This window comes from Conger conger, chromosome 6 (genome assembly GCF_963514075.1).
Source record: "Conger conger chromosome 6, fConCon1.1, whole genome shotgun sequence".
In the NCBI taxonomy this organism is placed as follows: domain Eukaryota; kingdom Metazoa; phylum Chordata; class Actinopteri; order Anguilliformes; family Congridae; genus Conger; species Conger conger.
Genome location: NC_083765.1, coordinates 48,068,499 through 48,086,150, shown reverse-complemented (window position 1 = coordinate 48,086,150; position 17,652 = coordinate 48,068,499). Strand labels below are relative to the sequence as shown.

Sequence of the window (17,652 nt, the reverse complement as noted above, 5' to 3'; positions counted from 1 at the left end):
GCTTGGAAATGTGACTGCTCAAGACCCAGGCTCATGATACATGAGGATTATAATACCTTTTAGTTACATTTAGCATTTAGCCATGCAAGCTTATATTGCTATCAAATCTATTGACTTGCACTTTCTTAGGGCCAGGTTAACCACATTAGGCAGTGCAGTCAGATGCTGAATTTAGAAAATTGCTTTTGTTCTTAACTGAACATTCTTATGCCTTTTTTCATATTCATTACTGGTCACAGTAGTGGAGTTCTAGAATATTGGCTGAAAATGTTTAAAACAAAACAAAAAATAACAACAAGCTTGGCCACCCCTGGGTTACACAGTTGAGAACTGCATTATAGGCTTGTCTCCAGTTCACTGCATGAGTGCTCCAGGAGTGATGCTGTGTGTTGCTGTCCTGTTGATTGGTGTGCCAACCCCTTCTTTTTGTGACAGGATCTCTCCAGGGGGAGTATCAGCGGAAACTGTACAACGACCTGCTGAAGAACTACAACCGCCTGGAGCGGCCCGTCCAGAATGACTCTGCCCCTCTCCTGGTGGAGCTGGGCTTGACTTTGCTGCAGATCATTGATGTGGTGGGTAGCTCTCAATACGATGATGTCATCCCAGCTGACTGAAACCCTCTCTCCCTCAGTGATGCTGATGCTAATTGCATGTCTCCCTCTGGGTCTGCTGGCCACAGTCTGATTCGATGCCACGCCATAATATTCTTATGCTGTTTCTCCAGTTGTTGCTGTAGTTATAATTGAATACAAGGAACGAGACTGCTTTTTTGTGTGATGTTAATATCATTTTAAATTCTCGGAATGTCAGGGCTGCCTGATATTCCCACTCCTCCTAAGTGGTGTGCTGGCTGATTCTTAGCCTGTTGCTCAAATCCCAGCCTGGCAATGGGACTAAATACAGAAGATTATTGCTATGAAACACATGCAGCAACAACAAATCCCAATATTTAATCCCTCTTGTGGAAAGATGGATATACTGTATCGTGTTGGGGTGGGGGAGGGGCAGACAATTGTTACTGCCATGCTGGACAACATTTGGACCAAAATTGTTGTCTGCTGCTTCTTTGTAGTATTGCCAGTACTGCTTACCTCGATATAATTTTCTGGTATATTCTGGGTCTGTATGAGGGGGGGTTATCATATATAATGTTATTAATTTATTGCTGGTTATTAATGGTTGGAAACCATAGCTGTCAGTATGACCAAGTCATCACTCGCCTTAAGTGCTTCATCGTTTCACTACCCACAGCCCCCCTGCAGTTTTCTGTCTCTCTTCTCTTTTCTTTTTATCTCAGCGGAAGTGCTGTCACTCTTCTGCATTCTGTCTGAGTCCCTCTCTATCTTTCATGTGGCTGATTAGCATGAGAGGGGAACTGGGGAACCCTATGGCCTAGTGGCCGAGGCGCTTGACTGAGACCTGGGAGGTTGGTGGTTCTAGCCAAATTGTAGCCACTAAAAGTTCAGTGCAGCTGTTGCTTGGATAAAAGTGTTAGTTAAATACTGTATTGTAATGTAATGAGGGAAAATGCATTTTGGCTCATAGCACATCAACGTGATGCATCTCCTGCAGCTCCTTAGTAGAAGGCTCCTGCAGCTCTACTGAGGCTGCTCGGCCACCCACCAATTCAAATGTAGAGAAGCTGAATCCTAAAATCCTAAAATAGTTATTATTAGTAGTACCATTTTCAGTTTCTTCAGACATGGGCAGACATCATCCCTTTATAATTTAACATGCAATTTATTATTAATTACTTCTTTCACAATTAAGTTAAACCCAGGACAATGTCATACCCTCTACCTCTGCCTACGTATGTAATTCCTGTTTTGTCGTGTTACAGTAGAAGGAGACAACTGAGAGCATATTGGTTGTGTTTTAGTGGAGTTGTTTTTCATACTTTAAAGTGGGAGGTTAATATTAGTTTGCATTTCAAAAATCCTATATTATAAACAAGGTAAGGTGGATTTGTTTTTAAGGTGAAAATCTTTATGGCCTTTAGGGGACAGAGAGGGACATAGGTAAGGGCAGGTTTGAGGTTCTGCAATTTGTGGAATTAGCAGAAAATATTAGGAGCAGAACCTCCATGGTAGTCTTCTCCTGTTCCACATGCAAGCAGAGGGAAGCAGAAATTTATCTGGAGGTTTAACACGTGGCTACAAACTTTTTGTAGGAGAGAGGGATACATGTTTATAGGGCATTGACTCCTTTTGGGACAGGGGTGTGCTGTGTGATGGGCTGCACCTGAACCAGCAGGTAACTTTTGCACTGGGTCAGTGTATGCTTAGTGTAGCACAGGATTATTTGAACTAGGGACTTGGGGAGCAGATTGGATAGAGAGTGAAATGGGCAGGGAGGCACAGACTGCCCAGATGGTAATGGTCAAGACTACATATAATGGTGAGAGCACTAATAAAATCTCTTTAAAGCAAGATTTTAGTGATGGTGGCTTGGGACAGCAGGGAGTGAAGGGATGGGAGAGGATGAGTAGAAGCAACAACCTACATTTTTGTTTAATTGCTATAAGTATTTTTGGATCTTGAGGCTGTTAAAAAGAGTGGGGGACATTGTAGAGATTACATTGTAGGGATTACAGAGACATGGCTTGAGGATGAAGATGGCGAAGAATATAATATATTAGGGGTAAACTTATTAGTTCTAGGCGGTGCGGAAAAGTACATTGAAAAAGCAGTCTCCACAGTGAATGAGTAAAGTTATATGAAAATAGAATAAACTGTATGAGATATATAAAAAGAACATTACTGACATTAATAAAGCTGAATATTATAATATGTGAGCTAAGGTTAAAAAATAACGAAGGTTAGCCAAAAGGCTATTTGAAAGGCAAATTGCATAAATGCTAAATGTAATCTTAAGAATTTATTTAAATACTGTAATTGGAAAAGGAAAATTAAAGAGAAGGTTGAGTGCAAGAACAACAAAGAAGAACTGCTGTACAGTATAAGAATAATGATATTGCTGATGCCTTAAATGGCTTCTTTGTTGAGACTTTTACCAGGGAGGAGAGTTACACCATAGATTGTAAGATATACTCAATGCTCAGAATGTCTTAGCCGATATTGAGATAAGAGCAGTTGGAGGGCTGCCGGTTCGATCCCCTGCCTGGGGTTTGTCGAAGTATCTGGTTGGTGCTTTGCATGGCTGCCAATCACTGTTAGTGTGTGAGTGTGTGTATGAATGGGCGAATGAGAAGCATCAATTATAAAGGCGCTATATAAATGTCAACCATTTTCCATTTGCCGTGATGGCATAGTCCCAAGGGTACTCAAAGAGTGAGATCATTTTTAAACCACTGGTGTAAGTATTTTTAGACAGTCTTTAGGCAGAAACTAGACAGAAACTAGACAAATACCAGATGCCTGTCTGTCTTACATCACATGTACAATATTGTAATCTATTTTCAGAGACAAACTGGAATTATTTATTTAAAATAATAATATTCTAAAGGACTTTTATCAGTAAAACATTCTGCAATTTGTCATGTCAAAGTATGTAGGTGAGAGTAAATTCATCTGTTTGTGGTGGCCTACTTAGAGTCCTGTTATATCTAATGGAGGACAACTGTAATCTAATGTAATCCAATCTCTACACACAGCACGCAATGTTCACATCCCCTAATGTTAAACCTCTGAGGGCAGAGCTTTCCTCCAGTGTCACCAAGCTTTCTAAGGCAACAAAAAAATATATTATTCTAAAAATGCCATCAAATATTATGTTAAAATGCATTATCAACACAGTATTCTTAAAAATGTATGTCTGCTGTGTAAGAGATTGATTCAACTGCTGTCTTCCCCCTGCATCAACAGGGGCTATTAGGGTCAGTTGTTTGTAAAGATTTAGTGCCAGATAGAGAGCGCCTTTCACTGGTTTTGGAAATTTACTGTAATTGTCAAATGGTCACAAATAGTTAAGGCTGGCAATTTGTGCTAAGATTTACAGCTGATCTACTCAAACTGTCAAATGTAGCTGCCAAAGATGGTACTGTAAAGTACTGTCATTTATTTAAGCAAGAAAGAAGTCATATATTGAATTAGTGCTGAAAGTTTGTAGAATTTGCTAACTCCAGTTTAGATTTCACACTTGCAGTCATTTTTCTTCTTGGGTAGTTGTGTCAGATGTTTTTATATCACAATTAATCATATTTATAGAAAAAAAAAGAGTCACGCTTCTTTGGAAAATATATTTGGCCACAATTACAGTTGAATTTAGTTACAAACAAAACTTTGCCGGTTTCTAATTACTCACTTGTTCTTGCTAATCATTCAACAAACAAACTTAGTGAACTTGCGGGCACCTGCTCGACAAATGGGGGTTGCTAATGAACAATACAGTGCTGTAATCCCGACTAACTGAAACCCATCACCCATCCCTGGGTGATGCTAGAACTAACTGTACATTGTATTGCAGGTCTGCCAGACAGTGCTCACTGGAATAGTCCGGATGCGTTTGTAGGTTTACTATACAGGTGGGAAAAGAAAAAAGCAATTCAGTCATTCTAGGGCCATTCTGAAAATTCCTTTCACGTCAGAATGTGTCTCTTGACTGCTCTTTTAGTAGTCAGTAAGTCCTCATTCTGTCCAGCAAATTATTCTGCCCCCTGGACACAAAAACGTGGTGTTAAAGATACAGCAGCATTTATGACTGTGAGAGCCCCATATGCCCATGTACCTGTCAGTTCCCACTCTGTTGGTGAGAGGGAAGTGTTGGGGGGTGGGGGTGGGCGCTTGTGGTTGGCATGCTGCCCACTGCCTCTCTGGAATTTTCAGCTTTTTCAACTTCAAAAAGCCACAAAATGTGCTTTTCAGTGGACCATATGTCAGTGTAGATTTGCCACCTGGGTTCTGAGGTAGTCGGAATAGAAATGTACTGTTTAGCAGAGATTTGCTTCACCCGAAGGACTCTGCCTTGCGGGCATTGTTTTAATATGCTGTGCGACACTATGCACTTCCTGCCCCACTCTTGGCCTAGTTCACAAAGAATCATGCTAATAACCGGGCTCTGTGAAACCACACACACCTCTGACCTCAGCCAAGAGGGAGAGGTCAATGCAGAGTTAGGGGTTATGAATGAAGTACAGGGCATTGAGTGTAACGCATGATTCATTCAGCGGGCATTTTCATTTCCTTTGGGCTTTAAAACAGCTACCTCCAGAATGCTAGCATTTATGCTGTTTAACACTGATTTGACCTATCATTATTGCTGTGCTATTGATTTCAAACACACTAATCCAAGTGTTAATACTAGTGTGCCTTTAGCTGTCCTCCTGTCTAATTAATATAAATACTAACGACTGCTGATGCAGGTGCGGTGGACCTAGATGCTTATCTTTAACTTCCATCACCATTAAGCCTCTAGGCTTATATGTAGGGTTAGACCATATACAAATTGATCTTGTGAGAAGAAAAAGGAAACATATACATGAAACATATTTTGGATTCAGTGGAAAACCTTTGCAGTGTGAAAGTTTTATACTGTTTATAAATCTCATGGCCACTGCATGTAATGGAGACTGCACTATGAATGCATAATTGTCAGTTTCCCCAGTGAAATAAACAGTACTTATATCATTAGAAGAGGTGACAGATGTGTGCATGGGCTTGGGTGGAATGCAATATGCCAAGCAATCATGTGTTATTTCTATGTTAACGCTGTCAACCCCATGCAGTATACACAATGGAGCATGATTGGGGGGGGCTACCATTCCAGAGGCTGCATTTCAGCTCAGAGTGGGAACTGACAAAATGGCTCCCCCAGCCCGAAGCTAGTCTCACACGATGGGCACATGGATGGGTGCATGTGCGGAGCTGAAAGCGTGTTTTTCCGACATGGCTACATGTGTGTGCCCACGGCTTGCTTGGCGAGTTCTGACTGCTTGTTCGGTTCCATGAAGCATGACCATCAGCCTAATGAGTTACATGTTTACTCTGGTTGCAGTTTAAAGTGCACATGGCCATTCACACTGCAGGGAAGGGTAACTTTTTTACTGGCTTGACTTACCACCAGCGGTGTTTACACCAGAATTTTTAAAAGTCACCTTGCCAGTTGGGGATATTTTATGTTTTTCAGAGCTGCATTTCTATTACATATATTGCATTTCTTTTCTTTTTTTTTGCGAAGTACGTATGTCCCAAAATCAAAAACATCTAATAAAATCAAAATTCAGTCATGGTGCTCAATCTTCAAACACATCAGACACATCATGTAGTTTATAATATATTACACTGTATGTATGAATGTGCACTGGATGTAAACAGTACTGAATATTATTGTACCTTACTTTTAATATACATGCAGTATATACATATAACACCCAAATCTCAATGTTTCACCCACTACAGAAAATATGGTATGCAAAAGGTTTAAATGTTTAAAGGACCTTTAATCTATGAAACAATGAAATAGCATATTTAATCTGTGAATGCCATTATAACCCAGCAGGGAATGAGCCTGCTATTATGAATTATACTGCAAACTGATACAGTGATTGCCCTGATGACGGGAAGAAAGGGGAAGTAATTACGAAATGCAGATGTTAAGTATGAGACATCTCCACAGATGTTCAAGTTTGGGATAATTAATCCTTCACATTGATTCAACAATGCCTGAAACAGTTAATTTTCCCTCACATTATCGCAGACCCAGATTGAGGGTAATTATAATGTGTATTTTCTCACTTTACTATGAATGAGGAACTTAAAGCTTCTTAGTGCATATTCTTAGACATTTCTTAAATAATATATAGTGTATTATTTTTACTTATTTTTTTAATTAGAGTGGCTGCTTAGTGATGTGTCCTTTTTTGTAGTCCCACCCTTGTGTAATTATAGTATATCCAACTAAGACCTATGCTGAAACCTACATGACAAGGCAAAAAATCTGATAAAAATACAGCATTCACTGCAACATGTTTTAACACTTTTGTGTTAGCTAAAGAAATGTCAAAAATGTTCTGCCTGGTCTCAGGTGGATATTCAAAACCAAAATGGATAACACAGTCCAGGTGTATCAGTTGCCAAGTTTTAAGATTCCTAGGCTCGGCTCAAGCCTCCATTGTGGGCCCAGATGGCCGAGGAGCCCATAGGCCACGGCTGGGAAGCTGTAAAACTGCACATGCATGACTTCCTCCTAATCAGTACATGGGTGTGGACAGCTGCTGCAGCCCAGGCATATGCTAGTGCGGGGAGTGGAGCAGAGCAGAGCAGGCGAGGAGAGATAGACAGAGATGTGGTGGAAAAAGAAACGAGTGGGAAGACTGATCAGAAAAGGCACCGGTGGCACACGGCTAAGGCGTTGGACCTTGATGCAGGCATCAGTCCAATGCAGTTGCACACTGAGGACTGGGGTCCTGGTCCTGGCAAAAGCCGAGTACGGCCAGCACACGAGGGAGTGGTATAATTGGCCCTCCCCTCTAAGGTTGGGGGCAGGGACGGGGCATAGAGATAATGCAGTCCTGCAGAATGAGTGTCCATCTCTTCCTGGGCTGCCGGCGGACTGGGTCGTAGACGTGTTGCCCATGTATCCTCAGCTAACATGGGCAATTGGAATAGATAGGATGCAATTGGCAACCAAGTTTGGAGAAAATGTGGAAAAATCTGAAATAAAAAAAAGAAAATAGAAAAGACTCGCTTGCGCTGAAATGAAGGACTGAACTCCTTTTGTCCCTGTCTTGCATCATTATGGCTCAGTATGTATTAACACCTGAGAAGCAGCAGCTTGTGATGGACCATGCTGTTCTCACACAAGTTCATCAATATAACTGTATATGCCCTATTATACAGCAATGTACAGTCCCATTTCTCCTTTACAAATCTCTCTCAAGTTTTAAATACTAGGTCTTTGTTCTTATACTGTAATTTGTTAATGGCCAGCATTGTACTGCAATTACCATAAATTGTTGTTTCAAAAAAAGCGTTTCGATTTTGGGTCTCATTCAGGGCATTCAAATAATATGATAATAATAACACATTGGGAGCTGTTGTTTTTCCTCATAGTCTAAAACATGCATTCATGAATAGTGTTGCAGTGAATGGGAAAGAAACGCATGGTGTGCAAGATGGCTAATGGCAAAGTATCTGAACTGGTTAATGCCATAAGGCCAATGAGAGAATACTATGTGATGTTGCTATAGCAGGCTGGTCACAAAGCCTGGATGTGGACAGTGAGCAGGCACGAGACCAATGGCTACACGGACCTTATGTACTGTAAGTGTCATGGTGTAGTGACCGATTGGGGCTACCAGGGGGCAGGGGGCTCATTGCCTTCACCTGGCCCTCATTAGTGCCAGGGAAGCGTTCCCCCTCACACTTCTCCACTGAGGATTCTCGTGTGTCATTTATTTTATCCCTGTTGACCGGGACTGCTCTGACCTGGGCGGAGCCGTTGATCCGGGCACAGTCTCCTATAATGAGTCACTCCCAGCTCCTCATGAAAGAAATTACACGGGTGTTTGACCACAATATCACTGGCAAAGAGGCGGCGGCCTGGTTAACTTATATGAAACAGAGAACCCAGAGTGTCGCAGAGTTTTCCGTGGCATTTCAGGCTCTGGCAGGGGAGACGGGGTGGGCTGACGACCCGCTTATGACCCTGTTCACGGGCACTTTATCTGACCCTGTCCGGGACGCTCTGGCCACCATTGAACCACCTGGGAATTTAAGGTCGTTGATTTCCACGGCGATCCGTATCGATAACCGTCTCCGGGAATGTGAGAGAGAGAGAGGGGGCAGAAGGGGCAGATTCAATTGGCCGGTTCCGCCTCCATCAGGCAGGGGTGTTGGTGCCGAAGGGAAACAGGGGGCACACGCCGGGGAGGAGCCGATGCAGCTAGATAGTGTAGGAACTACAACTTCCACATTCCCACAGGACAATTCCGCGACGTCCACCCCGCATGACGTCTAGCTTGGTTCAGCCAATCCCGTAATGGCGGGAGCAATAAACTTTCCCGTATAAGAGCAAGACACGTTCTTGGGATCTCTCTTCTGCTTCTTCTCTGCTCTTATGTCTCTCTCTTCTTCTCTTCACTCTCTTCACCCACTTCTTTCGACGCACCCTTTTTGGCCATTCGCTTCAGCTCATCTGCTCCGAGACTCGGACAGAGGCTGAATGCTGCATAGCGCACTACCAGGCCTACGGACACACCTAGTTACCTCGCGGTAACTTCGTGGCCTATAGCGAGTGGAAACTGGTGTATGCGGAACGCTACATCAGTTTACCCCTGCAAAGCTCACCAAAGAACAACAGCAACACACTTTTCCACCCGGAAAAGGGACCAACGAACATCCTTCCAGCAACCGAGTGGACCAGAAAACAACGCACGGCTAAGACAGAAACGCCTCAGCTTTGCGCACCTCTCCAGGACACGCATTCAAAGCACCATCGCGGCTCCTACAAGGACAGCACATCTTTTGGATCCAGCAATGCGTATGCACTCAGTAAGACTAAACAAGCATTTGCAGGCATAGCCAGTGTTAGCTTAGTCTTAACTGTTATTTTGAATCTGTGTTTCTACATTTGCCGTCATACCATTTGAATGCATTCTGTTAGCCGTGTATGTACGTGAATTGATTTGTCGTCTTTCACGCATATATAGAGTGAACTACACAAGTAGTCGCTCTTCTCACAGCTAACACTGATACTCATTAACATACCCAGAACTCTAGCTTACCCAAGCTAGCTACTCCCACTTTTACCTTTCCTTTGTTGAAGCGACAGGCGTGCTTGCGCGCACCCACACACACGCACACACACACCCTAACTTCCCCTACTAATTCCTGTTAGTTTATCTGTTCTGTGTTGGTACGTTATAATAAATGTATTTTATTAAACCCCGGTGTCCGTTTTGGAATCACATAGACATGATAACAGTAATTTTATGAGACTAATGACTTTTAGCAGTTATACTGCTACATAACATTAACTGGCGCCCCGGTTTCGTAGAGAATAAAATCCCTACATTATTTGGCGGCCCGTGCGAGGACCCTACATAATTTGGAGCCCGTGCGAGGACCCCTACATATTTTGGAGCCCGTGCGAGGACCCCTACAATAGCACTACGCTAGTGCGCCCCAGGAGGCAACCCTGGAGAGAGAGGGGCTGTGTTTTTATTGCAAGCGGCCGGGGCATCAGATAAGGAACTGTCCCGACTTGAAAGTAAAAGAGCAGTCCCACTAGTGGAGCGAAAGTCACTAGTGGGACCTATCAAAGGTACTAACTTTCACACTGTTCTTCCCGTCGAACTGACGTGGAAAGGAGTCGTAGTTGGGACAGATGCCTTCATCGATTCAGGGGCGGTGGATAATTTTATGGACCGTCAGTGGGTGAAGCACAAGAAACTGCCGGTTCGGTCCATGCCGCACCCCCAATCCATTACGGCGCTTGATGGGCGTCCATTGGGGTCCGGGGTGGTACGCCACATGACCGAGCGGATGGTTATGCGGATCTCGTTTTGGGGGCACCGGGAGCGTATATATTTTTTTTTAGTGGAGTCACCGGCTTATCCGATAGTTTTAGGACATGTCTGGTTAGCCAAACACCAGCCCCAAATAAACTGGGGGAACCGGAGCAATCCGGTCTCCCGGTGGGGTCCGCAATGCACTGGCCACTATGATTGTGTGCACACTCCCTCCGATCCTCCCATAGAAACTGAGATAGGGTCCGAATGGGACGAGGAGGAGGCTAGGGGGTTCCCTAGGTTAGGACACCGGACAAGGAGGAGCATGAGGGGAGTCTGGAGTGGGACTCAGTCTGTGACTGGAATCTCCATATTGACGAGGGTGAGGGTAGTGACGTCACAGACTGGGACACAGAGAGCCTTGCCCAAACATCAGGCAGTGGGGGTGAGGACAGGATGGTTGCTATTGCGTTCTCGCTGCCTTCTAATGTGCCGAAGGTCTATAGCGAGTTGGCTGAGGTTTTTAGTAAACAACGGACGACCACGTTACCTCCGCACTGGCCGTACGACTGTGCGATCAACTTACACCCGGGTACAGTGCCGCCCATGGGTGCACTCTATTCGTTGTCTGTGCCAGAGGGCAGGGCCATGAAGGAATATATTTGTCAGGCCTTAGCGAATGGGTTCATCAGACCGTCTTCGTCACCGGCGGGGGCGGGATTCTTTTTTGTAAAAAAGAAAGACGGGCGCTTGAGGCCATGTATCGATTACAGAGGGTTAAATGCAATGACTATTAAAATTTGGTACTCCTTGCCACTGATGAACTCAGCATTCGAGCACCAGCAGACGGCATCAGTATTCACCAAACTAGACCTCCATAATGCGTACAACCTTGGGTGATGAGTGGAAAACGGCATTTAACACGCACACCGGCCACTACGAGTATCTGGTTATGCCGTTCGGGCTCACTAACGCTCCCGCTGTATTTCAGGCGCTCGTAAATGATGTGCTCAGAGAGATGCTGGAGAGGTTCGTGTTCGTCTATCTGGATGATATTTTGATCTTCTCCACCACCATCTGAGCACATTCAACACGTGTCGCAGGTATTAACGCGCCTGTTAGAGGCTCGCCTTTTTGTTAAGGCTGAGAAGTGCGTGTTTCACGCCAGTTCCGTGTCTTTTCTCAGTTTTATAGTATCAGCAGGCAAAACCGAGATGGATCCAGCGAAAGTAACTGCCGTTAAAAATTGGCCCACCCCAGAATCTATTAAACAGGTGCAGAGATTCCTAGGGTTCGCCAATTCTTATCGCCGGTTTATTAGGAATTTCAGCACGGTAGTCGCGTCCATCAGTGCGCTCAAAAAAAGGACTGCTCCGATGCGCTTTGTCTGGACTCCTCGTGCGCAAGCGGCGTTCGATGAGTTAAAAAGAAGGTTCTGTTCTGAACCTATCCTGATTACCCCAAACCCGTCACTTCCATTTATTGTGGAGGTCCTTGCCTCCGAGTTGGAGGTGGGTGCTATTCTCTCCCAACGATCCCCCCAAGACCAAAAGGTACATCCCTGTGCGTTTTTCTCTGGGTTGCTGTCCCAGGCCGAGAAAAATTACGACGTGGGGGATAGGGAACTGTTGGCGGTCAAATTAGCCCTGGAGGAGTGGCGTCACTGGTTGGAGGGGCAGAGCATCCGTTCACGGTGTGGACGGACCACAAAAACCTAGAATACATCCAGACCGCTAAGAAGCGCAACTCGCATCAGGCTCGCTGGGCGCTGTTTTTTTGCACGTTTTTCCTTTACGGTAACATATCGCCCTGGTTCAAAGAACATTAAACCAGACGCCCTCTCTCGGGTTTTTGATATGAAGGACAGGGATCATGCTCCAGAACCCATTCTCTCTGGGGCTCAAATCATAGCGCCAGTGACTTGGGCGGTTGAGTCGGCAGTGCAGAGAGCATTGCGGATCCAGGAGGGGGTCCGCCTCACTGCCTCTTTGTGCCCGCTGGGGTCTGGTCCCAAGTGCTACAGTGGGGACATGCCTCACGGCTGGCAGGGCATCCCGGGGTTCATCGCACCAAGGACGTTTGGGAATTTGTGGCTGCCTGTCCGGTCTGCGCACGCAGCAAGGGCTCGCACCGTCCTCCCTCAGGGCTGCTACGCCCGTTACCGATCCCGAGGCGCCCTTGGAGCCACATCGCCCTGGACTTTATTACGGAGTTGCCGCCATCAGAGGGCAAAACGGTCATTTTGGTTGTAGTGGATCGTTTTTCCAAGGCGGTTCATTTTGTGGCGCTGCCTAAATTACCATCATTACATTACATTATTGGCATTTGGCAGACGCTCTTATCCAGAGCGACATACAGTTGATTAGACTAAGCAGGAGTCAATCCTCCCCTGGAGCGGTGCAGGGTTAAGGGCCTTGCTCAAGGGCCCAACGGCTGTGCGGATGTTACTGTGGCTACACCGGGATTAGAACCACCGACCTTGCGTGTCCCAGTCATTTACCTTAACCACTACGCTACAGGCCGTCCATCAGCAGTGGAGACTGCACGGCTGGTGGTCGACCACGTGTTTAGGCTGCACGGCCTGCCTCAGGACGTGGTGCCTGATCGTGGACCCCAGTGGACCCCAGTTCGGTTCTGGTGGGCATTCTGTTCCCTGTTGGGTGCCTCAGTAAACCTCTCATCCAGTGCTGTGTTTGTTCCTGATTGTCAGGAAGATTGTCAGGAAGATCACAATACGCTGCAGAACGCCTCCACCGGTCTCTCACCTTTCGAGGTTCAGTTTGGGTATCCTCCACCACTGTTCCCGGAACTGGAGTCAGGGGGCGAAGTGCCCTCTGCTGAGGTTTTTATTCGGCAGCACCAGGCCACCTGGAGGAAGGTGCGGGCTGCGCTCCTAAGGGCTACAGTCAACCAGAAAAGGCTGGCTGACAGGCGTCGCCGGTCGGCGCCCTCCTATAGGGTGGGGCAACGCGTGTGGCTGTCCACGCGTGATCTGCCGTTATGGGTAGAGTCACGCAAGCTCGCTCCTCGTTACGTGGGGCCATTTAAGATTGTCAGGAAGATCAACCCGGTTACTGTGCGTCTCCAACTTCCCTGGTCCATGAGAATCCACCCCACGTTCCACGCCTCCCGCCTCAAACCGGTATTGATAAGTGCGCTGGCTCCGGCGGAAGTTCCTCCGCCACCTCCATGGCTTATTGACGGTGCATCGCATCCTGGCTGAGCACCGCGTGGGCAGAGGCAGACAATACCTTATTGACTGGGAGGGTTTTGGTCCTGAGGAGCGCTCTTGGGTCCCCTCTACGGACATTTTGGACCCAGAGCTTATTTGCGATTTTCACAGGCAGGGGGCTGAAGGAACATCTGGGGTCGCTCCTTTCCAGCACCCTAGAGTAAACTTTCCCGGGGAGGCTGTGGAGTGTGATACCCCGATAATTGGAGCACACCCTCCTGTCCCCCTTCTTGAAAATGGGGACCACCACCCCGGTCTTCCACTCTGCAGGTACTATCCCCGACCTCCACGCAACACTGAAGAGGCGTGTCAGCCAAGACACCCCAACAATGTCCAGAGCCTTCAGCATCTCAGGGCGAATCTCGTCCACACCCGGCGACTTGCCGCTGAGGAGCTTTTTGACTACTTCAGCAACTTCCGCCAGGGATATAGGTGCAGATTCCGCCGAGTCTTTGGGCTCTGCCTCTTCCACAGAGGACATGTTGTTGGGGTTCAGAAGCTCCTCGAAGTGCTCTTTCCACTGCCTGACAACCTCCCCAGTCCGGGTCAGCAGTTCTCCTACCCTGCTGAAAACAGCCTGAAACAAGCCATGCTTTCCCTTTCTGAGCTGTCGGATGGTTTGCCAGAACTTCCTCGAGGCCAACCGAAGTCCTTCTCCATAGCCTCCTCGGGGACGAACTCAAGTACTCCGAACGTTCTGGAGCCCTGGTAAGTTCTACTGAACTTCCAGCCCAGTCTCGAAGTGAAGGGTGTGATGCAAATCTGGTATACGATGTCCTGTATTCAATGTATTCCTCTAAAAGAATCTTTATCACATATGATTATAGTAAGATATACTTTATTATAATCAATCAAAAGAATAGAGTTATACAGATTACAGGATATATATCATCTTTCAGTTTGCTGATCACATGCAAGTTACATATACCCCTTTAGCTCTTTCTAATTTACCTTTCCACCATGATGTTTAAAAGTCAAGGTACACCCCTCAAATACCCATCATCCTCTTTGGCCTTTACCTTATCTTATGGCTCCCCCTTCATGGAGATAAAAGCTGCTGAACTTCCATTAATACAATGGGTACGAACACCCCTACTCTACTACTTATTTATATCGTATATAGTATCTTACTAAAAAATAAAAGACATAAAAATAAAAGGAAACTTATAATGTATTACTTCTATGTACTACTTTTCCTACTTTTACAAGTAATATAGATTATAATTACCACCCATGCCCTAAATATAGTCATCTCGTTTTCTGTGGGATTTGATCCCTCCTCCTTGCTGTTGATGAGCTCTTTGAACAGCTGCATTGGTTTGGGAATCTGGGGCAGGATCAGGACCCAGACTTTCGAAAGACGTGACTTTGCACTTCGTACTTCTCCTGCCTGTTGTATGGGATGTGCACTGGTATGTCTTCGAACACGTCAGGGGTTTTGCAGTGCAGCCGCAGCATATGCCTCTCCTCACTGACACTGAGGTTAGGGGGGGAGGCTTCAGGTTCTTGCGTGGGTCCAGCAGGAAGGTGTTCTGTAGCGTGGAGGAACCCCGCATCCCGTCTGTTGGCCTCCAGGTGCAGTTCACGGCTCCAAGCATGTCGTAAAAGCCCTTTAACTCTTTCACCAGCTTTTCTGTATGATGAGGGATGCGCATGAACACCTCTTCGACATCAGTCCTGCTGCCACAACTCTTGTCCGCACCGCGTACGTCACTCCACTCTCCATATCCATATCCTCCCTCTGCGCGCCACTCCAGCTTGACTACAGCTGCCGTGCGTTGCTCTTTCTTCAACAGCTCATAGATATCTTGTGAAGCAAAATTCTAAGATGCTATCCTAAGGTCTAAAAGCTTATTCCTTATATATCCTTTTTGCGTATAAGAGTGTACCTTTTTTGATAAGAAATGTCCCCAATATATCGAGTGGGAAGACATTTATCTCTTATGCAACTTTTTAATGACCATATTCATCACTTCTGTTTGTCCCACTGTCATTTTCTCATACCTCAAAAGAAAATTCCCCAATACTTTATCTCATGTGCCCCTCCGGTTGGGAATTTCCACCATCTCAATATACGAGTGGAAAAACACTAGCTTTTTTTGTATTTTTTTAAGGAATCTATTCATCACTGGTGTCTGTTTCAATTTCATAGTCTCTCCTTGACTTCCTCCACACCTTGACCTCATGCAAGCCAGAAGTTAGTGCCTGCCACCATCTCAATACACTCTTCAGGTGCCCCTTTTTGTGGCGCCTTAAGGGATCTACAAAAGAAATCCAGCTAATAGCTGAGTGTAATTCATCATTTAACTCCTCCACTGTTAGTCCTTTGAATCTATCCGATAAATTATTTGTGCTATAATCAGGAAGGCCCTTAAAGCCTCTTAATATTCTTTCGGTATTGACATCCCTTCCGTTTTCCTTATCTCTCCTACATTTTTCCATCTCCTCATACTCTTTGATCTCCCAATTATCTTCATTGTTTTCCTCATCCTGTTGCTTTAACCAGGCCTTGTGCTCCTCCCCTGTAGGAGCAAGCCCACACATGTCAACTAACTATGTTATCACATCTACCGTTTCCTTGAACGCCAAACTCCCAGGGTCACCAATTTCCCGTTCAGCATGTTGAGCATATTCCACGGTCATGCTAGAACACATTCTACGCATGGCCTCAGTCAGACCTTTAGCCTTGCTCTCTAAAACCCTAAATCTAAGTCCTCTGACTTCAGACTCCTCTACTGACAAGTATGGCTGCTCATTATCTCTGAACTACATATTTTTCCTCTTACGGGCGTTCTTGCTACCACCTCGATGGCATGTGCGAGGGGTTAACAATGCATTCCTTCCTAACCCATCCCCCGTCAATCTCTCATCAGGGGGGCCTAGGGCCGGGTCCTCGACAAGGTGCTCTGGTACCAAGTACACTTATGAGCTACCCTATGCTCCAGCACAGAAGTCCAATAACAAGACACTGCTCAGGTTAAGATCAGGCAGGCCATTTCTCCCAATCACCCCTTTCCAGGTTTCTCCGTCGTTGCCCACATGAGCGTTGAAGTTGCTCAGCAGAACTATGGAGTCTCCGGGTGGCACCCTTTCCAGGATGCCGCCCAGTGACTCCAAGAAGGCCGGATACTCTGAACTGCCGTTTGGAGCATAAGCACAAACGACAGTCAGAGCTTTCCCCCCAGTGACATGTAGTCGCAAAGAGGCAACCCTCTCATTCCCCGGGTAAAACTCCAACACAGTGGCACTCAACTGGTAGCTTGTGAGTATCCCCTTACCCGCCCGGCGCCTCTCATCCTGAGCAACTCCAGAAAAGAAAGTCCAGCCCCTTTCCAGGAGTTTGGTTCCGGAACCAGTGCTGTGCATGGAGGTGAGCCCAACTATATGTAGTTGGTACCACTCCACCTCCCGCACTAGCTCCGGTTCCTTCCCCATCAGAGAGGTGATGTTCCAAGCATAGCTAGTCTACCCAGATCAGTGATTGGAGTGGCAGCCTTTTCAAAGAAACAAACCTGTAGGGGAAACTGCCAATCTGTGGAAAAGCAGAAGTAAAACGAAGATGGTTGTGCATCCAGCCAAGATGCAGAACTGCAAGCACAAAAGCCTAACAGGTCGTAACACTGGGAGTCAGATGTGAAGACAGTCTGGCCAATCAGTATCACTAAATGTTAAGTTAATTACCAAGGAGAAAAGAAAAAAAGGGTTAGATTTCCCTGTATTACATTAACAGGTATTTATGGTGGGTCTGTAGTAAATTTAAGTGGTTGCAATGCACCATTAACTCTATGAATCAGCTATGTTTGTTCAATTCACTTGGAAAGCATTTGGTGAATACTTGAAAGCCAGCACTATACTTGGAATTCACAGATTCTTTTGGGATTAATTATTCTCAATTGAAAATTATGAATTGTTAATGGTTTGATAAAGGGATGTACGAAGGGGTACATATAGGAAATTTATTGTAACGGGATAAACCCCATGAGAGGTATACCTTCGTTTTCGAGGGGGG

The 17,652-nt window shown here is 45.7% G+C and overlaps 1 protein-coding gene across 1 annotated transcript in view; it reads left to right on the top strand.

The window, feature by feature from the left end:
• Positions 1-425: 425 nt before the first annotated feature.
• Positions 426-17,652, top strand: part of LOC133130385 (neuronal acetylcholine receptor subunit alpha-7-like) — a gene marked incomplete at its 5' end in the record, with an annotated part of 74,561 nt that continues 57,334 nt past the window's right edge. The window contains one exon of the mRNA XM_061244949.1: positions 426-575. Coding sequence (XP_061100933.1) covers positions 426-575 — 150 coding nt within the window. The remainder of the gene's footprint in view (positions 576-17,652) is intronic.